This window comes from Anoplolepis gracilipes, chromosome 10 (genome assembly GCF_047496725.1).
Source record: "Anoplolepis gracilipes chromosome 10, ASM4749672v1, whole genome shotgun sequence".
Taxonomy (NCBI): Eukaryota; Metazoa; Arthropoda; class Insecta; order Hymenoptera; family Formicidae; genus Anoplolepis; species Anoplolepis gracilipes.
The window spans coordinates 2,173,757-2,201,699 of record NC_132979.1 but is presented as its reverse complement, the minus strand read 5'-3'; the positions used below and the strand labels follow the sequence as shown (position 1 = coordinate 2,201,699).

The following is a 27,943-nucleotide window of genomic DNA, read 5'->3' as shown; positions in this document are numbered from 1 at the left end:
ACTGTTTCGTTTCACGTCCGCATTTTCCCCTCTCGTTCTCCCGACAGCCCTTATCGCCTTCTTAGGGTCATCGTCGGGATCGTCGTAAGGAATGTTGTCTGTTCGCTCCCGGACGTTGTTCGACAAGCGTCCGGGCACGAGTGACATTCTCTCTCTGAAATTCAATGTACAAAGCGTCGATGGTCATTTAAGAAAGGGAGCATCGATATTCTTTTTTTGTTTTGATTTACTGTAGATAAATCATTTTAGTGCCATAAACTAGTATTATATTGAAAATCAATGTGTGATAATTATGAAAATTAAATAGGTACAATAATTCAAAAATAATTGTATTTTTCCGAGCTTGTTTGACGCGCAGATAAAAATATGATTTATCACTTATGAAGGGAAAAATTATTACGAATAAATTTTTTTATCATATTTATTTTGGGAAAAGCATATTTCGCGAATTTGATTTTGCTACAGTTTTATACAGACATAATGAATGGTATCATTGATTAAATGATAAATAGATCTTTTTTAACAGAACAGCTGTTATAAATAAAAATAGGTATACTAATTTAAAAAAATTATATTTTTCCGAGCTTGTTTGACACGCAGATAAAAATATGATTTATTATTTATGAGGGGAAAAATTATTACGAATAAATTTTTTTATCATATTTATTTTGGGAAAAGCATATTTCGCGAATTTGATTTCGCTACAGTTTTATACAGACGTAATGAATAGTACCATTGATTAAATGATAAATAAATCTTTTTTAACAGAACGGCCGTTATAAATAAAAATAGTGTATATGTACTTCAATACACATTTATATATATATATATATATATATATATATATGTATATATATATATACATGCTGCGAGAACAATGTACCCCAGTAGTATCAGCAACAGCTGTCGGTTGTCATATGCGCAACGTTATATTTTTTTTTTTTTAATTTGCGTTCGTCTGTTCAGTCAATTCAGAAATGAAAAAAAGCATACACACAATCGGGAAATAAACAGACGCAAGTAATTAGAATGAAATTATATACGGGGTAGCGTCTACGCAATAGCAAGGAATTCTCACGGTATCGAAAAGACACACTTTACAATAAATATAAAAATATATGTACGTCATATCCTATTATTATACATAGGAAAGAGAAAGTGACCACTGTCGAAGACAAGGTGTGTGATGACAAAACTGGAAATAATGAAGGCGCCATCCGAGGCAAGTGCGCGGGAATCGCTCGTATCCGGAAGGGAGTTTGTTGCGAGAGAGAGGGGGAATCTTCCAAAGGGAAAGGTGAGCAACAAGTGCGTGTGCCGGTCACGCGCCCGCGTGCAGCACCGGAAAATTGACGTTTATGCACGAGATGACCGGAAGAATATGCGGTATGACATCGTATGTCATATTATATAGCGATTCATCCTGTTTAATTATATTTAATTGAGATAGTTTGTATGGCTTAAAATATAAGCAATGAAACAAAGTGAAATTGTCCACTATAACTAAATTTTTCTTTTAATTTTAAAGAGATTGATTGATATTATGGGATGTCACATTCACATTAGATTCAAGAAATATTACAAATATTTCTTTCTTTCTTTTTTGATATTTTTAATACAACTGCATTTGTGCATGATTGCAAAAAAAATTATATTAATGCAGAACGAAAAAATTGTTTTGCGCAAATAATGAAAATGTCTTTAACTCTTTTCAAGTAGTTTCCATGTATACAACATAAGATGGCGACTGCTTGTAGATTTTTTATCTGATTATGCCATTTTTGCAGAAAATAATCATATTTTTATCTGATTTTTTCTTCCATAGTTTTTTTTATTTACAAGAGTGTACAAAATCAATCATATGATTACATATATTTGGTACAATTAATTTCTTATACTTATCTGTATTTTATAATAAATCAATTGTCTTACGATGTTTATAATGACATATCTACTTATTGAATACATTTATAACGCTTTTTATTTATTTATAAAAATCTTTGGTCGATTATACAATAACTCTTTAAATACAATTTCTTCGCCATTATTCTTTTCAAATCTCTTTGGCGCTTATCATTTAGAAATTATTGAAGTTAATAATCGTAATAATCTCTTGACTAGATACAATAATAATTAAAAATTTACAATGGACGTTTTATAGCTCGTTAAAAAGAATAGCAATAATCTTAAATATAAATAATATGCTAATAAAATTAGCAAAAAAGAGCCACGCAAAGATTTTTCTTTTTTGCACTTTAATTCCTGTGCGTGGCTCTTATTTGCAGATTTTATTAATGTATTATTTGTACATATATAGAGCCTTTTGTATAGTATTATTTATCTTAAATATAAAACTTTCCTCAACTAAAAAAATGCTTTTATAAGTACTAATAATACAATGAGAGAGAGAGAGAGAGAGAGAGAAGGAAATTATAGTATAATTTGTATTTTCGGGAAATAATTCAAAAATTATATTCTTTTCAGTTTTAGTAAAATTATAGAATTAATAAAGTAATTGTATATCTTACAATTAAATCTAATACATCTTTAAATTTGTCACGCTTATTCTTTGGATCTTTAGCTGTTTCGTCTTCTTAAACTAAAATAGATACTATAAAATGCAAACGCACATATATTTATATGTAAAAAAAAGAACTAGTTAATGTTACTTTTAACGTTTAAATTTAATTTGAAAATGTATTAGAAATATTTTAAAAAATATATACTTTTTACAAAATCTGTAGCATATTTTATATATATATATATATATATATATATATATATTAAACATGATTAAACAATTTGCCACTTATCGCATTATGATAAAAAATAGTCATTAGTAAAGTTGATCTTACAACTTTATGGTAATAGTGGCGTTAACTATGTAATTCAGTCTTATTGCAATAGATGCCGTAAATGGCTTGTCATATTTTTTAAAAATATTTATTGAAATATAATCTGTGCGTTTTATTTTACATTCTAGGATCATATAACAAATTAACTTTGCGTAGCAACTATTTTTATCGCTTCCTATGTAATTAATTACTCATAAAACACTGTCTATTCGCAAACCGTATTAAATTTTAATAATAACTGACTTTCAAAACTCTAAAACAGTTTACAATTCAGTGATAGTTTAATTCACTTGTTTTAAAGTTGACGAGAAAATTATTTCTACAGTTAAGAAAATTATGTAAAAATTTATATTTAAATTTTCTGTTATATAATAAAAAGGAACAGTTGATTAGATTATTGTTATACATAAGACTTTCTTGCAGATTAGATTCAAGTGATCAGTAGCAGAGTATAAAACATGCATAAAACATGCACAAAGTACTTGCATTTTTCGGCTGGATCCGTCTATCTTTTACTATCGTGCCTCTGCAAAAGATCACACAGAGCAGCTATGTAACTCTGTGCCATCTGTAGAGTCTCGAACTTGCTGAGCTTGTGATCGGTCCCAAGACTAGGCACGACCTCCCGTAACTTGTCAAAGGCGTCATTTAATCCGTTCATGCGACGTCTTTCACGCGCATTCGCGGCGAGACGACGACGTTTGAGCACCGTCGGTGACGGTGGGACGTCGCGCGATCTTCGTCGACCCTTTCGCGGGCTCACTGGCGGGGTCGTCGGCATTTTCTGAAAAAAGTTTGCAGCTCGATCAAAAACGAAATCCCTCATACGTTTTCAATTATTCCTTAGTTATTAAAAATATTGTCTTATAAGATATTTAATTATCTCTGTTTAGGACACTAAAATTGATTATTTTATTAAATTTTATTTTCAATTAATTGTTTACGAATAATCATAATTAGGCTTCCAAACATTTAACTCTCGGATAGTAGATAGCACTGGATTAATTTTGATTGTTGGAAGATTTTTTATATATATCGCAAAATAGAATAGTTTATATAATAGATTTTAATTATGTATAATATATATATATTGTATTTTTAACATATTTTTTCTTTCTAAAAAAATACACTTATATATTATAATTAAAAAAGGAAGAGAAATCATTGCAAAATAAAAATTATTAATATTTTCCTACAATTCACACATGAAATATTCATTTCGATTATTTATAAAATATTATTTATAAAGATTTATAATGCAGTATTTAAAATATGAGTCAATGACTTGGCGATTATTAGTGGAAGATTAATTATTAGCTTCGTTCGAGGCAACATAATTGTCATAATTAATTGCTCTATTAAATTTTATAATGAATTAATTTTTACAAAGTAGCGACTGGTTGTAATTACCTGTGTCGAGATGATAGGTTCCCAGCAATTGGCGCGAGATTCTACGATCGTGATGATCGGTTTGCTATTCTCCAGGGGTTGATATCTCGGTTCCTGCGGAGGAGTCTCGTAGCAATAGGGCGGTGTATGATAATCCATCGAGCTTTCCTCGTACAACATCGATCGCGGCGACCTTGTTTGATCCATCGAATGCGGCGGCTCGTATCTAATAAATTTGCGAGAGAATGACGAATTCTGAAGTGAAATCTCTCGCGATAATACTTTTCCCCCATAACATAGTGATTACTATAGTGATTACCTTTGCGGCGTGACGGGCGTCAAGACGCCATACGGTCCTCTCTCGTATCCTTCCGGGGTCTTCGTGTATTCCGACACTACGTCCTTGGCGTAATCCAGCGTCTCGGCCTCCCTTCGCGGCGTAAGCTCGTTCTCGTGTGTGCAACTGTCTCTATACGCGATTCTGGTGGAATCGTAATTCGGGGAGTTGTACGGTGACGGATACAGGGGGTCATAGTTTCTCCCTGGATTCGCGTATGCGGGTGTTAGCATCTCGGACTGCGTGCTCTGATAATTGCAGTGATGATTCGACAGCAGGGCCATGATTGTAGATTGTTATTTCAAATCGATTCAGCGAGAACGCTTGGTCAGAGTTGTCTCATTAAATGGATTTTGTAGTAAAAATAATTTTTTTTTTTTTTTGCAAGTGCAAAAGTGTTTCTACTTTTCACATGAGTAAATTTTTATGACATTTCTCGTTCAAATTTTCTTGATGTCACGCTAGAAAAAGTTAAGGCACGATCCATCACTGTTCATTCACATTCCATTGAATTTGTTAACGCAACTAAGTAAGGTGTTTAGGTATTATAAATATGTATATGTTTTTAGTACTCATATACATTGCAGAGTAAATGATTTCACATTTATTTGGTCTTTCGATGACTTTTATCGCAAAATTGTTGTCGTATTTGTTTGCCCAATTAAATTACGATCGTATATCTAATAAGATATATCCGGTATAAATGTCAAATCGAATTTACTATCCGGCACATCACCTATAAATCGAAATCGATCCGATCGATTTCTCTCACGTTAATCTCGTCTTCACTGACAGTCTCTCTCTCTCTCTCTCTCTCTCTCTCTAATCACTTTGGATTTTTTAAATGCCGCAGCCTCGTGGAAAAGGAGCGTCGTGACTAACTGTCAGAGGTGCTCGAGATCGGTAAAAGGACACCAGGGTGGACACCGGTCCGATCCTCGCGGTGTAAAGGCTCGAGTTTGAGTGCGCTCGACGCGTGCCGGAGCGTCCGTCAGCAGATCAACATATGGTACCCACCTTGTTTTCTACCTATCCCTATAAGCGATGCGTACACCTGGCAGCGGTTCATTCGGCTTCCTTCTGTACCTACCCCTCTTCTCTTCAGGTTGTTCGATGCCCGTTCCGTAGGCACGCCCGCGCTGCGAGCCGCGGTTCGCCAAGAAGCGGTCGGTGGCCTGAAAGAGAAAAGAGAAAGATGCCTGCGCTGATTTTGAAGTGAATATGGCAAAGTGAGAGGCAGAAGGAGTCAAAAGTCGTAATTGTATCTTCTGTATACATTGTTGATTAGAAATTGATTGAAAGGCTTGTCAAATTTTTATGCGAGTTTGTCGGAAGCTTACGCGGATGATGATGAATCCATTACAATATTGCGATATTCTCCTCGAATTTTCCGGCGTTGATGTTCCGGAAATGATGCACCGGCGATATGCGCGGAAATTAATTTTTAATTTCCGATTTCCCGCCTTTTTTCTTCCTTTGCTGTCAGCGTTCGGTTCGTCACGACGACCGATGGCGGAACGACAGATGCTTTCACAATAGAAACCACAATAGACGCCACGTGTAATAACTATATATGTCGTATTATATTCGCCACATTTGTGTGTAAGCAATATGAAAAGAACAACGAAGATGTACGGGAAGAGGAAACCGATCCTTGCAAACGCGGTTTTTCGTCTGAAAATATATAAAGTAAAAAATACGTATAGCTGCAGGTTTCCAAATTCAATTGCTGTCCGAAAATAAGATTTTCTTTTTTCAAATAATCGTATGGATCGATAAATTGATATTACATAAAAATTTATTCTATCTATTCTAGCGTTAAAATTTTTGATTGATATAAAAAATATATATTGATAAAAAAAATAACAATTTTTTAATGCTTTTGTTTAATTTATTATTTCTAAGATTTGCAGTATTGCAATCCTATTAAATAAAGATTAGATGCCGCTATCTTATATTTCAGAATTATATAATACTGTGTATGTCATGTCAGATAGAGTCAAACTTTTTTCAAAGCTGTCGATATTTCGTTAGGTTTGTATCGCTGGATTAAAAGGATACTTTGATAGGCTCAAGGTATTTAAATTCTGGAAATTTAGATAAAGCGTAAACGACTACGATATATAAGGTATTCCGGATTGAATTAAGGTTGTCAGGATTTAAATTTTAAAATAAAAATTATATCTACGTATTATTCGCGTAATTATTAGCTTTGTACGGAGTAGGAGTAGTATTTCAGTGACATATTATTGAATAATTTAACGTGTTTTTTGTCTGATTGTAGTCTTCCTTTAATAATTATTATTAATTATTTTTATCATAATACAACGACACACGTTATATACATATGTAAAACGTTAAAAATATTTCACATAATATCAATCAGCATCGATATGCGATGGAATGAACACCCTGTAGAATAGAGGAATTGTAAAAGCGGATGACGCGAATGAAGCAGTCGAGGAATAGAGAGAGGGAAAAGGCAGTAGAATACAACGGTCGCGTGCTGCTACCATCACGGCCCATTCGCCTTGAGACAATTAGCGATATCCATCTCCCATGGGGATCTACCCCTCGGAAAGGAATGGGGCCAGAGTCGGCGCGCGTGGCATCCGTCTATGAACGCATAACGAGAGGAGCCGCAAGGTGTCGGCCAGCCGAAGACGGGAGATCTCGGGATAAAGATGCGCACGGCGCCGGAAGGAAGCCCTTGCACGAGAGATTGTATTCGAACCAAAGTCCCCGTGTTCGATGCTCTACCGTAGGATTGAAACGCGTTAACGTTAACAGCACCAAGATCCGAATCGTGACAGCAAACATGACTCAAAGACTTGAAATTTTTACTCCTAAACCAATAAAAAAATAATGACAATAATATATAACAACGTCCAACATTTTGATTAATTAATAGCAAATACATGAAAAATATAGAAACGCGTTAACAAAAAGTTTAATTTTCATTTCCTCGTTGCAAATGAAATAAAAGCGGAATGGCGACATTGGATGAAATTTAATTATATCTCTCTCTTTCTCTCTCTCTCTCTCTCTCTCGGACGCACGTGCGCGATGTCGTTGATAGGGAATTTTTAATAGTCTTATATGAATCGTGATACAGTTTGAAGGAAAGTGTAAGGTGTTGGTGAGGCGGGAGATCTCGTGATAAAGTCGAGGGGCAGGGAACTCGAGTGCACTCGAGAGGAAAGACACCTTGCAATCGGACGAACCAAAGAATTTAATCGATACTACTGAATGGACATTTAAACATGTCCGACATGAACAACGTGTGTGACTTGCTGATGTTTTTTTCTTGTAATATTAAACTATTTAACTATATAAATATATAGATGTATATTAAAGAGAAGATTTTATACATATTTTTCTGATTTGAAATTTTTCAAACTACAGTCATGATTGAAAGTACCCTCGTCATATACTCATTAACCTTTCGTCAGCTTTCTATTTAATTCCGCATCCAATTAGAAACTATATTCGTAGGGTGGAGTGCGTGACGAGCGCGTGATAGATTGACTCTATTGCTGTTTTCAGTTTCGACACTTTTGAGAACGAATCGTTCTCGAGAGCCATATGGCATCATAACCACGTGGCAAAATCCCGAACCTATTAAATTTTTCGTTATAATGTTTGAAACTGCATTGCACATTATTCGCGGTAAATTTTTCCGGAGTAATTTATACAAAATATTTAAAACGTGTTTTTAAAAAAATATTTTAGAAGCTTTCCGAAAATAGAATAATGACGTGTTGGCTATGTATGTGTTGTATAATGTGTAACACCACAGAATGTATATAATAACATAATATGTTAATATAACAATGTGACATATGCTGGCATAACATTTAATTTGATATTTAATAATTAATAATTATAATAGTTTTGAAATTTATATATATATTTATTTATGTAAGAAATAATTATACTTACTAAATTGCAATTTTCCATATTAGTGTCGCGATGTTTGACGCTCCATCAGGCAGAGATTTGTTTTCCGGAAATTTTTCTTATAAAAAAACCTGCAAGATCTTCTGATCGAAAAATATGTATTTTCAACGATACATGATAATGGAACCAATGATTAAGTCTTCAGCCTTATATCCTGTTCTATATATTGTTCAGTTTATCGATGCGTAAAAGAAAATTTACATGTGAGTCAAGATATCAGATGAAGAAGCATCCTGAAAATTGATACTTTCAATCAAAATGATAGGTAATAGAGAGAACAAAGTGGCAGGAAATTTTTGATAATTTTATCTGACGTAGGCGAATATCAAACTATAGAAAGAGATATATATGTTTCAGCAATCATTGGCATTGACTATAAGTTCAATTGGCAAAATTGTTTCAAAAGTCGAGCTACATAAAGAATTGTTAATATTGTAGATATGACTAATGGACATGGTAGGGATCAAAGGGCTGGCATAATTCTCTCTTTCTCCGTCAGTACTCTATTATCTTAAGGAAAATGGACTTCTTCGATAGTCGCAACTATAGAGTCAATAAAATTCTTCTCTTGGCAGTTGGCCAATGGCCTTACCAATCCTTCAAGACGAACTATATTGTAATCACTGTCATAGGGACTATAGCTTGTTCGCAATTTCTTACGAAGGTATATCGTTTTTTTCTCCGGAGAAATACATAAATCCGTAAACTATATTTATTCGTTTTTCTGCTGGATTTAATTATTTTTCTTCCGTGTAATTATAATAATTACCTCGTTTAAGTTATTTAGCATGTTTTCCGATATTCACGACATGGACATCGTGATCGAGTGCCTTACTCCGATAATGGTTGACATATCAGGTATAACAAAAGTAATAAATTCCAGGCTGTGCGTGAAGGAGGTAGGTGCGATTATTCAGTTTATCATGTATCTCTCCCAGGAGGCATAATAGTTTTTATTCGTCTCGACGTAATATATTCAAAACATATATTACGTCAACACAGATATTTTATTCAAAATAATAAAATTTACCCAAAAATAATTTACACAAGTGAATTTATATTTTTAAGATGAGGATGTTGCTCGATCGAATACGAGATGATTTTCATTCGTTGAGAAATTCTAGCGACAGAGAGATTCTTCAAAAGTACGCGGACAATGGCAGAAAATTTTCGACTATTTACATTTGTCAGTAAATGATGATACGAGAAATTTCTGATATTTATTCAATTAATTAAAAATTCTCTATATCTCTGATTGACATTTTCTTTTTAGACACGATGTTTACAGTATTGTTAATATTTTTGTTGACGCCTTTGCCACCGTTAATTTTCCACACGGCCAATGAAACTCGGCCATTGTTGCACAGAGTCGAATATTATGTCGATATGGACAAATATTATTTTGCGATTTTAATTCACGGATATCTCACTGCTATAATTTGCATCACTTCCATCGTCGCGTCTGATGCGATGTTTGTGATATTTGTGCAACACGCTTGCGGACTGTTTATTATAACTAGGTGAGTAGCAGTTTCTTTCTTCTGGAGTAAGATTTGGCGAAAAGGTTGTCTCTAAGAATGATGTCATTATTCCTATAGCTCGCGAATAGAACGAGCGATACAGGAGAAATGTTTGACAGATGTCAATCTTCCGATTACGGAGGATAGAGCGTATCGAAACATGACACAGTGTGTTCGAGCTCACAAAGCTGCTATAAGGTTTGTGTTATTTGCACAGATTCGATTGTTATAATTTGATTGTCGGGATATTTACTCTCGACGGACCTTGGGTCAGTTTCGACTTGTGAAAAAATTTTGTTATATCGCAGAATAAATTTTTACAATGGATTTGAATTCTTATAGATTATATTCTTAAATATTGTTTCTCTAAAACATGATAAGTAAGAGAAGAAAAATTTTTAATTAAAAAGAATTGATATTTTTGTACGATACACGTGTAAAATATTTGTTTTGTTTATCACATAAGCTTTATGAAACAGTTTTAAAATATACATCACTGACTCGATGTTCGCCGATGAAGGGTGGTTAAACGCTTCGCTTCTAAATATCAAAATTAAAATAATGTGCATTTTACGCAAATGTTTTTTTATTGGTCAATTTTTGCGATATCGAGCGACGTGTGAAATTTTGCTTATATTCAAATCAAGGTTCGTCAATCTCATAGAAGCTGCATATTCCAATCACTTTTTGTTCCATGCGGGACTTAATATGATTGCTATGAGCGTCACGGGTGTTGGGGTATGTGTGCGTTTTGTATTTATTATAATTTTACGGTAATTTAATCAATAACGAATATCGTAAATTAATTTAACAATAGATCATCAAATAAAGAATTAAATAGATAATTTTTTTAATTGATTTATATATTGAACGAAAGGTGAATAAATATTCTCTTTTCATTCCATATATAATTGTATAAATATCATTATTCGATTTATCATATTTTTAATTATCATTTTATTTATAACGCCATCTATGCGACAAAATTTATTTGATCAGTTTTTTTTTTATACAATTAATGTAATTATTATTCAGGCTGTTACAAAAGCGGACGATCCATCTGAACTTTTTAAATTGATAGCAGTATCGTGGGCGTTGCTATTTCATTTATGCTTTGAATGTTTGAATGCTCAAAGATTAATAGATTATAGCGGATATCTTCATACTAATTTGTACGTATATTGTACGCAAAAAAAGAGCAAAATAATGAAGTAATATTAAATTGTATAGACGGGAAATAATAGTGATTAAAATACGAGGATAACAGTCGATTTCGAAATTTGATAAAGCTCAACAAAGCTGTTGGAAATTTTTTTTCTATAATTGCAGAATAAATTTGAACTGGTATGATGCATCGCTCAGAACGAAAAAGCTCATTCTTTTCATGATGATGAAAACGCATCCGCCTTGTGTGTTAACGGCCGGTGGTATGTTCGTTTTATGCATGGAAACATTCGCTACGGTAAGATAATCTGCTCCGAGCTTGTAATTATACGGCACATGACATACAATAATATTTATTTGGAAAAATTTATTACGTTATATATTCGTGATATAAGGTAGCTGTCTCAATTATAAGTCATTTAAAGTTGTTGACTACGATTTTTTTACGTTTAACAAAAGAAGTATAATAAGTCGAATATTTATATTTTATATTTTATATAATAATTCTCTAAACTTTTAGCTATCATATTTGATTAAAATAAAAAGGTTTATATTTGTATATAAAATAATTATTAAATTTTAATAACGGTCTATTGATGACCCAGTTATAAGTCACTTATAATCTTTTTGTCCAAATTGCAATACGAAACGACATACCTCTTGTTTTGCAGAGAAATATAAACTTATTTAATTTATGTTCCAGATTAAACGATAACATCGTCAATTAAAAATTCTTTTTCTAATTTTTTTGTAATATTATAGTCAAGTTAAAAATGTCATATTTTACTAATAGATGGCATGATAATGTATCATGATATTGTTTATTTTTAAATATGTTTAATAATTAATTATAAAAAATATGTTAAATAATTGTTTAATAAAATTAATTAAAAAGCAAAAGTGACATACTATTGGGACAGTTAACTTAATTAAAACATATTTTTTGTTTTATACATATGTAATATATGTAGATATATATAATTGATAATCAATTTAATATTTTAACTTTTTGTACTTACGATATCGACCGTTCTTCTTTTCAAGATTGTAAAAACTGCTGTTTCATATTTCACTTTCCTACATTCGGTGCAATAATGGAATTTCCTTTTTGAAAGTTGACGTAATATCAATGATTTCAAGAAATAGCAATCATCGACCTGAAAGTGAGCTATAAAATTTGACTTAAAAAAAATGAAAAATGATTGCGATCAATTATTCTTTGTTAAAATTGTACTTTTATAACATCAAGATTAAATAAATACGAATTGTATACCGATGTCGTATTTGCATCGCGCGTTTGCGTAAATATATTTTTCTATAGCATACCATTATTTTTAATAAGCATTTTTATACTGTGGAATGATTATTCTTACTTACTTGATCATGTGCCATCTGTTATTTGAAACATTCTTTTTTTAATTTTTTTGCAATATTATAGTCAAGTTAAAAATGCGATATTTTACTAATAGATGGCATGATATGTAATATGATATATAATGCATGATGTATAATGATATTGTTTCTTTTTAAATGTTTGATAATAATTAATTATAATAATTAATTATAAGTATTTTTATACTATGAAATGATTACCCTTACTTACTTGATCATGTGTAATCTGTTATTCAAAACAATTCGATTCTGTAAATCCGTACTTATCTCCTCCTCTCAAATCTACAATCAAGTTACAATTGATTCTTTCAACTTTACATATAGCATGCAGCAAATACTAAATAAGCGCGTTATCGTGTAAAGCGTATTTCGCGGAAGGAAAAAAAGCAGAATAGATCCTAGAACAATATTATGACAGTAGAAAGCGAATTGTGATATTTACATTGACCTCTGCTTGTACCCGGAACAATCGCGAGGTTCAAGCAAAACGTTGCGTATGCACTTTTAACTTTATGTGGAATAAAATTTTTAACCCCTCGTGTATCGTGCTCGATTACAAAAAGTGGTATGGCGTACGGTGGGCCGAGAATTTATTTATCTCTCTCTTCAAGTATATGTTACAATATGTATCGATCCGATTCCACGTCTGCGGTAGTATTTTTATTCAATTACGGGTCGCCCAAACGGAATGGCTAATGAGGCTTTTGCCTGCGTGCGCGTTTTTCGCCCGGTTGCAAGTGTTGCAGTGTTATATTTGCTACGGAATAGTCAAGATGGATAGTGTTCAAGGCCAATATATGCGTATCAATCAGGTGTTAATGTGTTTCATCGGTCAGTGGCCGTATCAGGAGATTTGGGAAAAATTTCTGATTCAAATTGTCTTCGTGCCTGCGGTTTTCTCTCAGGCACTTATTCAGGTAAACTCTTGTTTATCTAAATTCCTGTTAAAAAATCAAATTGTTAAATATGTCAAGACAACGAATTAATATAATACACAAAGAATTGCATCAATTAATAACGCATTTATAAATTCGCCAGTTAATGGCGAACGAAAAAATTTCCCTCTTTTCACAAGAGTCAGAAATTATATTTCTATCTAAATCTAAAATATAAATAATATTATTATATAATAATTATGCTTACTATTCAAAATTTTACATTGCGTGAATTATCATTATTTTGCGAGGATGACAATATGATGGAAGGGTGGAACGTTATGAGAGCTTAAGATCGCGAAAAATATACGTAAAAGTATACGTATTATATTTTCAAAAAGATTTTTTCGAATTTGTTTTGGCAAGATATTTTAAATAAGTATTAAATATAGTTTTTCGCGTCAACTTTGAGAAATTTTACAGGGTGGTGGCATGATCACTGCATGGTTCGCAGGTGATATCGATGCGTTTATGGAAAGCTCATCGCCTTTTGTAATTAGTTTAATGTGCATCTGTAAACATATTAATTATACATACAATCATGGGCAGGTATGTTTATTTCTTCTGAAGATTCGACGTCATTAATATTATACTTCATAATATTATACGATACTTAAGCATAGTTATTCGTAAATGTAGATGAAGAGACTCGCGGCTATAATGGTGGAGGATTGGAATATTTATTCAAAGTATAGCTATGAGTACGATATTCTGTGTAAAAGTTACGCGATGGGCAGAAAAGTCACAATTGCTTACGCAGGTAAAAATAACATTGAAAATTCCACGATACTATTTGGAGATTTCAAAAATACATTTCGATCGATTATACACGAAAAAGTGTAGAATTGATGTAAAATAATAATTAACTTTTAGATATATTTTTAAGTTAAAAAAATATCGCACATCTTTTAAGCAGATCGATACAAGTAGGGTGCGATCCTTGATTGATACATTATTTACAGTCTCCTTGTACGGCTCGATGACTCCCTTTCTGGTTGTACCGGTGATAATAAACACAGCTAGCTATATGGGTCTATACAACATTTCCGAGAAACCCTTGATGTTCCGCACGGAATATTTTTTAGACTCGCAGAAGTATTATTATCCGTTACTGGTGCACTCGTACATCGGCACCCTCGGATTCGTCACGATCGTTGTAGCGATCGACTCGATGTTGGTGTTTCACGTACAACACGAGTGCGGGATGTGCGAGATCTTAGGGTAACTCCGCAATAATGGCACGCTTTGTAAGACTGAACAGCATTCTCATCTGAGACGCATATTTCATAATATATTCCGTGCGAGAAATTCGACGCATTTTGTTTCATCTCATATTGAAAAAAAAAAAAAAAAAAAAAAAAAAACACCCGTTTCTTTTATGCATTTTTTATACAATAGAGCTTCAACATATATAGGAGCATACATTTTCCCATCGTGTAAGTTGGTTGAACGAGGGAGAAAGAGATTGTGTAATAAATATCTGTCATTGTTCATAGAATGTCTTATTAATGCGTACATGTTACCCGAATTCATCTCATCCAGTACAACATCAGTAGATGAACATGAAATTACATATCGCAAGAATAATGTAGAGACAGCGATATTAAATTTTTTCATATTTTAAGGCTCTCTCTCTCTATCATACAATTAAACAACACCTTTGGATTCGATTGTGTCTAAGATACGTTCATCAATGAGCATTTTTTAGATATCGACTAGCAAGGATTGTTGATACAGCCACTCTACACATAGATTTATATCCGGGAAGTAGAGAAGAGGCTGCATCGTACAGAGATGCGAAAAATTGTGTAATCATGCATAACCACATAATAGAGTTAGTATATCTCTGAATTATGCTTTATATATTTTCTTGTTTTTTTTATTCATTTTTTTTATTTCGATATGCATTATCATACCTTTTATTTAAATAAATTGCGACATTTTTTTTCTCCCTTACATGCATGGCGAAAGTATAAATTTGTAAATTTACATTTAGGAATAAATTAACATTAATTGAATCAATTTATTGAATCAATTGATCTAATTTTATTTCTAATATACATATTATTCATAATATAATTAATATACATGTTTGATTTATATTTTAAGTTTAAACATTTTTTTTTTATTAATAAATTGTATTAATTTTTCTCGGGCATTAAGGTACGCTAAACGTATCGAAAATGCGAATACGACATCGTATTTTTTTCAACTAGGTTTCAATATGATGGGCATGACTTTCACAATATTCCAGGTTAGTGCTGGAAACAGTACAAACTTTGACAATTATAATTATACCGATCTATTAAGAAATTTCAAATTTAAACGCACTACCTTTTTAAGATCGCACTATCCTGTTTAAAATTAGACTAAACATGTCCTTAGACATTTATACAGTACCGGCCAAAAATATATCACCTTTAGGATTTTTGAGCATAAATTTAATTTAATTTACTTACTTATAAAATTAATTTTTTATATTATTAAAATTAAGTTTTTATATTATTTTATGAAAAATATTTTATTCGCTAAGTTGTATTTACTATTAAAACATATATTATGATATTATAAATATCCATGAACTTTGCACTTGAATAAAATTATACTCAAAAATACTAAAGGTGATATATTTTTGGCCGGTACTGTATTTATATATATGCAAGTATGAGAAAATAATTTTTATTTATGAGTTAGGCAGTAGTAAAATTAACTGATCCAAAGGAGGCCTTGCGATTCGCGTCGTTCACGGTGTGCTTGTTTTCCGTTCTTTTTCTCGAAAGCTGGCCGGGTCAGCAACTGTCGGACTATACCGATAAAATTTTTGCATACACGTGAGTACCGTGACACGATTGCACAATCTTGACAACGAAAGCGATCTGTAACTCATTATTATTTCGAAATCTGTGATGACACCCTACACGTATTCAAATCACTAGGTTACTCGATGTGTATAGTATCTGCATTACGAAAAATACAGACTTGCCAGAAATAAATTAATAATGATTGAAATAAAATAGATAGATTCTTTCAATAAACGCTATTTGACACGTCGACCTTTCAGGACCGACGGAAAATGGTATCAGGCTTCAATGAGAGTGAAAAAGATGATCGCCTTTATGTTATTGAAGAGTTACAAGCCGATTAGGATAACTGCGGGCAAACTGTATGCTCTAAACTTGGAGAACTTTGCTGCAGTAAGCGAGTTTCTTCGAATTAAATTTGATGTCGTAAACGTTGACGGATTATCTTCCCTTTCTTTTAAAGGTCGTACGCACATCGTTTTCTTACTTCACCGTCCTGTGTTCTATGCAGTGAGCATTGCAGCACGAAAACTATTATCAATGACGGCAGTTACAGGCAATGTCCGTTTGCTCGACAACGCTCGTGAGTTACAGCTATATATTTACAATAGATCAGAACTCGGAGAGTATCACCTGTGACAAAAATACAGCGCGATACAGTATCGAAGTATTTGAATAATTTTGGTGCGATTAATTTCTAGGAAAGAGAAGACGAGTATAAGTATTATACGATTGCGGTTTTTCCTCTAGTTTTTATTTAGCTACATAAAATTTTTGCGAATATTTGTATGGAAGATACAAAGAAAGTTTTATAAAATACGTATCTTCTAGTGAAGAAATTATTAGTTATTAAATCAAGTTGCCGCTAATATGTCTCCTAAATTGTTTATCACCATCACATTTTTACTGCACAGACCGTAGAAGCGTAAAATATGAGAAAGCTGTACGCATTACCTTAAGTAAAATTTCATGTTATTGAAACAGAAAGAAAGAAAGAGAGAGAGAGAGTAAAAGGTATTTAAAAACTCACCGCATTAAAAACTACATAAGACAATACGATAATCTTTCCTGCAGTTATCGTCAGTGGTTTCTTGCTTCTTATCATGATCATTATCAAAAGCTTTTGCGACACTATAGGCATTCTGTACCATTCCAATTTGTATCTGCAAACATAAGTAGCATTATATTTACATCAATCTGTTTTATTAAAAGATTTCGAGATAAATATGTTTTTAATTTTGATAGCATTAAAAGAGCGAAAAATAAATTGATTTTTTTCGTACAGCTTCCATAAAATAAATCTATTCGTATTTACATTTATAACAGACACAGATCACGCGATTTATGATCTCTATTGAAAAAAGTACATTGTTTATCAAACGTATCCGGGGAATCGTGCACCTTGTCGTTGCAGTCTATGATCTTCTGACCCTGTCAATTTTCAAAAAACGTATTAATCATGAGCGCGTTGAGATAACTCACGTAAAAAGGTAAAAGGCGAGCGATGCTTTCCTTATTTGTCATTAGCTAGAAATTTTTGTGATTGTGTACATATATGTGTACTTGTGAATATATGTCACACATATAGGATATATAGCTATTAAATACAAATTACCTGAAATCCTACCATACTTAAGAGTGCCCCGTTAATCATTAAGTGAATGAAGAATGGTAATCTATAGAGCGATTCTATGGCAGTGGCGAATTTAACATAACGCACGAAGACACGTCAATTTGTTATTATTTATTATTTTTTAAGACATTCTGAATTATCATACATATATGTATACATATACTAATTGTATCGCTTCTAAATGCCTGCGAACGCTGTACACGATATTCGAATAACATTTATTCCACGTAAACGTTGTTACTAAATCGTTACCGTCATCTTCAGGTTCAATGGCTCTTTCCAAACGATATCTAAAGTTTATTATCGTATATTGAAAATCGACGTTTTATAATATATACATTAATACATAAATTTTATTTAAATATGTGAATTTGAGAAAAGAGGATTTAATACTTTTGCGGATCCGTCAAACCTACCTCAGAGCTGCAAACAAGCCACAGCAATGTATTAAAAGTGGAATATATTGCATTTGTAAATCGAGCATATAGTTAATGTGATAGATAGGTTGTGTCTTTGTCTGGTTTGACGTGTCGACGGTGTCAATAGATTTGTCAAAGAAAAATTTAGTTACTAAAGGCGTGAGTGCGAAAATCACAGCATGGCCAATTATACTACCTGATAGATATGAACACATTTCTAGAGTTTAATAGATGCGCAAATATAAGTAATTATCTTGTTATAAGGTGAAATAAAAATAAAACATACTTTTATTACATTTTATATATACGAGAAATCAAATATTAAAAAAAATTATAATTTAATATAATTATAATTATAATTCTCTTGATCTAATGAGCACAAGATATAATAAGTGTAAAATTATACGACATATTTTTAAAAGTTATTTTTTTCTGTTTCGATAGTTTTTTTTAAAAAGCATATTTTTGATTGAAATATTAATATGCACGGTATAGTCTATTACAAAAATAAAAATAAAATATTTTCACATTTTATAATAAAAGATTTACACGTTTTGATTTACAAGATGTTTGATTAACATGTTTTGTTTCTGATCAAATCCAATGTGTATTATTGTTATTATATCGTTGAATCGATGAATTTACCTGCATAAATGTAGCATAAATTTCGCGTATACAGTAAGTACGAATTCAAGATTTTGGTTTCCTGATCCATTTTCGGAGAGCACCAATGCTCTTGAATTTTCACCAAAAGCATCTTGATCTGCAGCTCGAAGTCAATTTAAATACGATGTCGCTCCATTGTTATCTTAATTGTGTTACAATCTTTCAATTAAGATTGAATCAAAGCACTGGTTTTGTTTACGCACCTTAGGTAATTTATACACTGTGTAGATCAATTTAAACGTTGACGTTATGGAATAAAATAGCATCGACAAACAGTCAAACACTTCGAAAAAATCTGGCCAGACTTTATACAAACACACCATCTGTGTTTGTCATAATTTAATATATTTCAATTCTGAGAAGATTAGTATAATTCCTACAGTAATGTGTACAAAGTGTAAAAGAAAAAAAAAAAATACTTTTCCTCGCAATTTCCTCGCAACTTGAATCTTTTACTTTTCATTTGATATGGAAAGATTAAAAAAAAAAAAAAAAATAAATATATCATATAAAATATTACAAGGAAATAGAAGCGCACGTTTATTTGAGAAAATTGAGACAGATATTTTTTTACAACCTGTACACAATGCTTTAAAATGATAAAACACTCGCCCTCTCTCCCTTTTTCTTTCTTGATGTACCTCGAATATCATCACGGATATGAATAGAAATGTAAATCCGACGTACATCGCGCAACGTTTATTGAACGCTTGAAAGGGCCACACGCCGCAAATAGTTAATAAAATGCGGAGGTTGTTGTAGTTCGACTCTCGGAAGAACTCGTTGATATTACGCATATTTTTTCTCAATCGCCACTGTCGGTTTTGTGCGAGCAAAACTCAACTTACGCGACGATATCGATCAGTTTCTTATAAAAGATTCCGTTTAATGTTAAGTATCATGTGTATGTGACATGCACATGTCGTCAACACGATTCGTTCTATGAAATAAGCAATCACTGTTAGGGCTATTTGCGATCGATCGCGAAATTACGAGATTGTCTGGTATAAATCTGCTAAAATTGTACGCAACTGGTGTTCAGGACTATACCGAGTAACTATACTCAAAGGTATTCAAAATCAAAGATAGTATTTTTTTGTGGATTTTTAAATAATTTATGTTGACTGCATTAAATAAAAGATAGCAGTTCTGTGATGATAAAAGAAACTCTCATTGATTTTTTTAATATCTTGACATTGTTGTAAAGACTATCGATGCTAAAAGATTATGAGAAAGAATTGTATGAATGTAAATTATAGGAAAGTTATTCTACAAACACGCGCAGTCTTTTAACAGATTTTTCTTTACGCCATAAAAAATAATATTTTGTGATGAAAGTAAAATTTTCCTTATTTTATTTATTGCTATTGATAAAAATTTTTCAGTTGACTTTTATTGCGTTCAGTCTTTAGTCTAGTTATTCAAGTATTAGGTTATTTTCTACATGTGACATATGTGTACAGTTCCATTACGAATAATTATAAAATATTGCCAAATATTTGCATTATTTATTAAAATTTGGTAACATATAAAAGATTTGCTGACGATAGCAATTATGAAATAAAAACTGTTTATATCGATAAATATTTATATGATAATTTTCAATAGACTAAAATGCTAATTTCTTGTCCAAAGCAAACACAAATCAATATATATTTTTTTATTTTATTTAATATATATTTTAATAATAATAAACGTATATCGGTTTTTCTCTTGAACTATCTTTATTAACTATAACGTCAGACAAAGGTAAATAACTGAAGATTGTGCAGCGGAAGGACCGAAATGTTCATTATTATTAACGAAAATTTTTACATATTGATTACATAAGTGATTTTTGTACGTTTATTTACTGCGCTCAGCTCTTATTAATTACATTTCCTTCCCAGCTTTTAATATATTTGAATCATTATTATTGTTATTTTATATTATTAAATCGTTAAATTCACCTGTATAAATGTATCCAAATTTTCGGGCATACAACTCATGCGAGTTATATATTTTATTTTCCTCATCCGACTTAAAGGAAAGACAATATTCTTGCATATTTATTAGAAGTAGTTTTATCTGTAATAAGTCAAATTTACAATCAAAAGTCACGTGTTACTTTCTGCACTTGCTATCACTTTTAATATTAGTCAGCATTTACATCACCTTTGTTTACGTACCTTTGGTAACATATACACTGTACAAATCATTTTAATTATAGTCAGTGTATTCAAAATAAAGATTGACAGAGAATCAATTAATTTAAAAGTATGCCAAATGTTCATTAATCCCAATACCTACATTTTCTATGATATATATCATGCAAATATTATATAACAACTATATATACGACATTATAAACTATAATACATTATAATAATATTAACATGTAATGTTAATTGAACTGTTTGTTTTTGTAATCGTAAATTATATTGTTAAATATACTTAATCAAATATAAAATGAATTGGTAATATGTATATATATGTATATATATATATTATATTACAATATAAATGTCGCTAGCTGACAATATAATTACTCCTAGAAATTTCAACAAAAATACAAAATATTTTGTATCGTGTATGATTTACAGAGATATTTTCTTACGGACATTGTCGCGCGATACAGACAAAAAAAAAGATGATTACTAGTCACGAGAAACTATACACATTTTACATTGATTTCATTGAAAGAATAAAAGTGTGTGAGTTTTCATTATTACATGTATATGTATACTGTGTATGTGCATATGTACGTGTGTTAATTCTGCGTTTACATTTTATTAAACATATTTCGCATCGATATTTCTTTATTTACTACAAATTTTTGATTTTACATATATAATGTATTTACAACTATATGGCGTATTTTACAACTATCATACAACTATCACATCTTGAAGGTTTGCTGAAGATAGAGACAAAATTTTTAATACAAAAGAACATTAATTTTTTAGTAATTAAATTAGCTATTGATATATTAAAGCTTGTCCACTCAAAAATACAAATACACTTAAATATATAAGATACTAAGATATCATCTATTGTCAATTTTTACTAATCAACTGATATTGATTTTTACTGTATAGACGTTTACGTTATCGCTTATGTATGACTATTTTGAAACATTCTATGAGCTGTTATTGACAAATAAATTATTAATAACATTTTAATTTATTAACATTTTACAAATTGTACTTTAATAAAATAATTAATCAAACATTTAAATTATTTAAAAAGATATTAAATAAATAACATTTGATGTTAACTATCGAGGTGTTGATATCAGCTGATTATCATGGTATATAGGTCATATATATAAAGCGATAAAGTAGAATGTGCAATAAAAATCAATATCAGCTGTATGTGAAAATCAATAAGACATATTCGGTACGAAGGGAAAGTCATTCTACGAATGTGCGGCCTCTTTTACGTGAATTAATTTTGTTTCTATATTATTTGAAAGTTTTCTTTTTAAAAGTCAAGAAGTTTTGTGACAATAATGAAATATATAATATATATAATATATGTATGTAATTAGTTAATTTTATTTACAGTTTAATAAAATTTTTTCAATATTTTATTATATGCAGTCTTAGTTATTAAAGCATTACATTTTTTATACGTATGTGTAAACATATATATTTCTGTTATAGATTATATTATTTGTAAATATTAATTATTGAAATTATAAACAAGTTAGGAGAGAAATTTAAATTTGTTAATTCAAATTTATTTAATTAAATAATATAAACATGTAACAAAAAATAATTTGTACAAAATTATTGACGATAATAACAGTGATTATAAAATGAAAGAATGTTTTTAATATATTTTATTTTAATCTTATAAATATTTGTATGATAATTTTTAATATAAATTTTAAATTTTTACTATTTTAATTTTAAAAATAAAAATATGATTTTCTTGTCTTAGGACAGAAAGGAAGTGCTTTTATTTCAAAAAGTAATTATTGTTTCAAAATTTAATTATTTTAGTTTTTAAAGTGTTGTAAACATATATTATATACAGTGAGTCAAAGGAATCTGAGGATTTTCAAAATGAAATAAAAAATAAAATATAATTTAAATATTTATTTTTTGTAAGAAAATAATAGAATATAAACTCAGAACAATATATATATATATAGGAAATTGCAGTTATATATATCAGACAACATGATGCAAACAACGATGCGAATTTGCGTGATAGACTAAGACAATAAATGAACATTTGATAAAAATGTAAACAATTTTGTTTCAGTTTCAAAAAATGAATAGGAACAAGTAACATGTTCAAATAACATTTTATATCCTATGTTATCTGACAAGAAATAAATATTTAAATTATATTTCATTTTTTAATTTTATTTTGAAAATCGTCAGATTTTTTGACTCAGCCTATTTTTAGACTGTACCTACTAGATTGTAGTAATGTAAATTATAAACTGTATTCAGAACATTTACTGCATAGACAGTAGTAACGTAAAGTATGACATTGATGTACGCATCACCTTAAACGAAATTTTTAAAAAATTTTTGTAAAGCATTGCGTGTATATATGAAATAATTATACTTACCGCATTAAAAGTTACATATGACATTGTGAAGATTTTGCCCATAGTAAGCCTCAAGGGTTTTTTACTTGCCATTATCACCATTATAAGAAGCTTTCTTGCCGGTATCGGCATATTGTACCACTCTGTGTTATATCTGCAAAATTTCGAAAAAATTTCCATGATTTATTTCACACATCTGTTTGATGATTGTACTATTACATTTTTATCATATGACGAGTGATTTTATAAAAGAATATTAAAAAAGATTTTATTAGATCCTGATATTATACAAATAGGATATTATACATACGCTGATTCGAACACTTTCTCGCTGGAATCTATAATTTTTTGACCTTGCCAATTTTCAAAAAATATATTGATTGTTATTATATTTATATAACTAGAATGTTTTATAAGATTATTTATGTCATTTGTATTTGTTATCATCTAAAAGAATAGCAAAATATGAATAACAAATTGTGTATATAATACATGAAATCTTATACATTTAATTTTAAATTAATTGCATTATATAATTTATATTAAATAATTTCTGTGCTCTTGATGTAAAATTATATGTACAAAATATCAGAAGTTTTATCAGAAGTATATACCTGAAATCCTACAATACTTAACATTAATATAATAATTCCCACGTGTATAAAGAGAGGTAAACTGTATATCGACTCCATAATGGCAACAAATCTAGTATAATGTACATGAAAATATTACTTTACATTACTATTATTCAACAGCGATATTGATAATCATTTATTGTTAGATTAACTCACTGCATCGTTTTGATGTGTCTTTGAATACTGTACGCGATATTTGAATAAGATATATCCTGTGTTAAACCATCATTATTGTTTTCAAACTTGAATGCATTTTCTAATCTGTATCTGAGAAATTTAATATTATAAAAATATTAAAAAACGTTTGCTCAGAGGAAGTGTTTTATTACAGATACATATACTTGCAACGGATAAACATTTTGATTATTCATACACGATGCATAATGTATTTTCACACATGTTGTACATGTGATTTTATAAATTGACAAGATCCATTATACTTACCTCAAGCCTTCAAACAATCCGCAGCAACACTCGACCGATGTTACATACAGGACATCGAATGTAGCTAGTAGGAACGTGTAAGTCATTTCGCATAAAGCCATATGTATGAAAATTGGAACATAGTATGTGTCCATATCGATCATATAGTTTGCAGGATAAACTAGTCCTACTTGAGTTTTCTGCTCATTATTTGACGAGATATTCTTTTCTTCGGGTCCTTTATAGTTGATTCTAGTCAATAACGTCATAATTTGGAAAATGACGAAATGACCAACCATGAGACCTAATTTATATAAAATAAAATTTTTATAATTTACCATTATTATCAACGAAATATACTATTATGTAGACGATCAAATCTTTTAGAAAATGTCTAAAATTTTTAGAAAATACTAATGTAAGTATTTTTTTAAATTATTTACAAGATTGAATTTATATAAAAATATATTTGAATAAGTAAAAACAAAAAAAGATTCTGATATATTGAATATAAATAGCTGGAAATAATAGAGCTAATAAGAGTCGAGTGCAGTAACTAAATACATTTTCATTGTGTGAAAATTCTATTTCATATATCATGTGTGCATTCATTTGGAATGCTCATACACTTAAAGTGTTTAAGAATGAGATAGAAAAAGAAGAAGAAACGCTTAATAAAGCGAATAAACATCCAAAGCGAACGCATTCAATATATATATAATATTTTTTATTTTATATAATATGTATAATAATGAACGTTTTGATCCTTCCTTTGAACTATCTTTAGCATATAAAGGTTAATAACATATTGAAAGTGATACAAAAGTAGGATCGAAACTTTCATTATTAAAGAGAATTTTTACTCATTTATTATAATATATAATAAATAAAATATAAGTAATATATTTTATTTATAATATATATATATATATATATTATAAGTAATTTTTAAACATTTATTATACTTATTGCACTTAGCTCTTATTAAGCCTATCTTTTCCTAACTTGATATATTCGAATCTGTATTATTGTTATTTTGTATAATATTATTGTTACATTGAATCATTAAACTCACTTGTATAAATGTATCCAAATTTGCGTCCATACAATGCATGCAAGTTATATATCTTAGTTTCCTCGTCCGACTTTGAGGAAAGAGAGTACTCTCTCATACTTATTAGGAGTAGTTTAAGCTGTAGAGTCAAGAAAATTTCCGATCAAGAGCCACATGTTACTTTCTGCACTTATTGCTATCACTTTTATTATTCATTACCATTCATTACTTTTTTTGTACTCACCTTTGAGAATGTATACACTGCATAAATCAATTTAGATAAAGATATTAAAGCGAAAAATAATACTGGCAAAGCATCAATTAATTCAAAGATATCATGCCAAACCTCCATTAATCCTAATATCTATATTTTTCTTATTTATATTATGCAGAAATCATATAACAATCGTATATGTATTACTATATTATAAACTTATTATATATAAAACATTATAGTAACATGCAATGTTAACTGAATTGCTTGTTTTTGTAAATTATATTGTCAAATGTACTTAAATATAAAATTGATATGTAAATCTGTATATAATACGTATATTATATGTATATACAACGTAAATGTCGCTAATCAACAGCATGATCATCGCTATACGTAACATTTAAATTCTACACTTTTGATGGACAGTAGATATATGTAAAAATTAAAAAGTATATACGCATAGTACTTTAAAGGTGACAAAAATTTGTTCTTAACTTACCTCAAACGTAAATCCAGATCCGACTACGAATATCATGGCGAGGTATATCGCGCAACGTCTTTTTAACGTTTGAAAAGGCCATAGACCGGTACCACTTAGTAACAAGCGAAGAATATCGTAATGAGAATTTTTAAAGAACTGATCAAATTGGTCAATATTATCCATACTGTCTTTCATTTATCGCTGCTATTATTGCAAGAATAAAGACGACGCAAGGTAGAGATTGCAAATGTAGTATCTCATTAAGAATTCTGTTTAACTTCGATTAAAATTCAAAAGTTTGTCGTGGACGTTGAAATAAGACCTCTGTAGACTTCTGTTGCGTTTTTGCCTTATAAAATTAATATAAGGGGTCGAGTGTGTAGAAAATTACAAAATTATGGTCGCAAATTGCTTCATAGAGAAGACGGAAAATATTATCTTATGGCTTTGTAGAGTTGTAGTTGAGAGACGATAAAAGAAATGTGTCAATTTTCTTTGTCACATAAATTAAATCATAGTCAGTCACGAAAAGGTACACATATATGTATACACTTTAAATATACACACTTTACATCGATTGCTTTGAAGAATATAAATATTGTATATTTTTATCAATACATACATACATACATATACATACATACACACACACACACACACACATATATATATATATATATATATATATATACATAGCGTATTTTGCAACTATCACATAATATCTTGAATGTATGTTGAAGACAGAAACAAAAATTTTAATACAAAAATAATAATTTTTATCTACAAGTAATTAAATACAAGCCATTCGTATGATGTAAAGCTCGTGATTCAAAATTACATATGTACTAACAATGAGATATCTTCTATTGTCGATTTTTATTAATTTTCGAGTAATCAACTGATATTGACTTTTGTTATACACAGGTATTTATGTTATCGTTTTTTATGTATGAATACGATAAAACATATATACTACATACATATAATAAATATTTATGAATACTATAAAACTATATAACATAAATTATGGGACTCATAAATGATGTTGACAAATTGATTATTAATAACTTTGATTTAATATTTTAATAATTTTGCTTAAAGTAATAGTAAAATAATTAAATAAATGTTTAAATTGTTATTTAAAATGGTACTAAATATCTAAAATTTGATGTTAAAATTTGATGATAGACTATCGACTTATTGTCATCAGCGGGTTATTAGTATGTAAGACTCATTTATATTCTTCAAAGCAATCGTAAAGTGTTTATAGATATATATGTATATATATATATATATATATATATATATATATATATATATATATATATACACCTTTATATATATCTATACCTTTTTCTGACTGACTATGATTTAACAGACATTGAACTTATTTTACAAAGAAAATTGACACATTTCTTTTATTGTCTGTCGTACAACTCTATAAATCCATAAGATAATATTTTCAAACATATGATTGAAATCATACAACTATCTTTCCTTCTTCTCTGAAGCAATT

General features: G+C 30.0%; 3 protein-coding genes and 1 pseudogene across 3 annotated transcripts; 1 reads left to right on the top strand and 3 right to left on the bottom strand.

The window, feature by feature from the left end:
- Positions 1-3,355: 3,355 nt before the first annotated feature.
- Positions 3,356-8,730, bottom strand: LOC140670201 (uncharacterized). Its single transcript, XM_072900770.1, has 6 exons — positions 8,524-8,730; positions 5,922-6,255; positions 5,599-5,756; positions 4,564-5,042; positions 4,266-4,470; positions 3,356-3,639 (listed from the first exon to the last, which is right to left on the bottom strand). The coding sequence occupies exons 4-6, from the start codon at positions 4,863-4,865 to the stop codon at positions 3,361-3,363; spliced, it is 786 nt and encodes a 261-aa protein (XP_072756871.1). The 5' UTR covers positions 4,866-5,042; positions 5,599-5,756; positions 5,922-6,255; positions 8,524-8,730; the 3' UTR covers positions 3,356-3,360.
- Positions 8,731-9,028: 298 nt separating this feature from the next.
- Positions 9,029-17,236, top strand: LOC140670318 (uncharacterized). Its single transcript, XM_072900876.1, has 20 exons — positions 9,029-9,205; positions 9,321-9,440; positions 9,610-9,727; positions 9,815-10,061; positions 10,140-10,259; positions 10,709-10,799; positions 11,097-11,233; positions 11,391-11,488; positions 12,270-12,311; positions 12,664-12,667; positions 13,273-13,534; positions 13,976-14,101; positions 14,192-14,312; positions 14,515-14,773; positions 15,261-15,386; positions 15,716-15,806; positions 16,247-16,383; positions 16,614-16,746; positions 16,817-16,936; positions 17,055-17,236. The coding sequence occupies exons 1-19, from the start codon at positions 9,062-9,064 to the stop codon at positions 16,865-16,867; spliced, it is 2,427 nt and encodes an 808-aa protein (XP_072756977.1). The 5' UTR covers positions 9,029-9,061; the 3' UTR covers positions 16,868-16,936; positions 17,055-17,236.
- A 20-nt stretch (positions 17,237-17,256) lies between these two features.
- On the bottom strand, positions 17,257-20,091 carry LOC140670608 (uncharacterized; annotated as a pseudogene).
- A 3,348-nt stretch (positions 20,092-23,439) lies between these two features.
- On the bottom strand, positions 23,440-26,692 carry LOC140670600 (uncharacterized). Its single transcript, XM_072901293.1, has 9 exons — positions 26,446-26,692; positions 25,974-26,093; positions 25,751-25,868; positions 24,697-24,979; positions 24,409-24,519; positions 24,232-24,322; positions 23,928-24,064; positions 23,639-23,771; positions 23,440-23,572 (listed from the first exon to the last, which is right to left on the bottom strand). Exons 1-9 carry the CDS (start codon positions 26,620-26,622, stop codon positions 23,522-23,524), a joined length of 1,221 nt encoding a protein of 406 aa, XP_072757394.1. The 5' UTR covers positions 26,623-26,692; the 3' UTR covers positions 23,440-23,521.
- Positions 26,693-27,943: the final 1,251 nt, after the last annotated feature.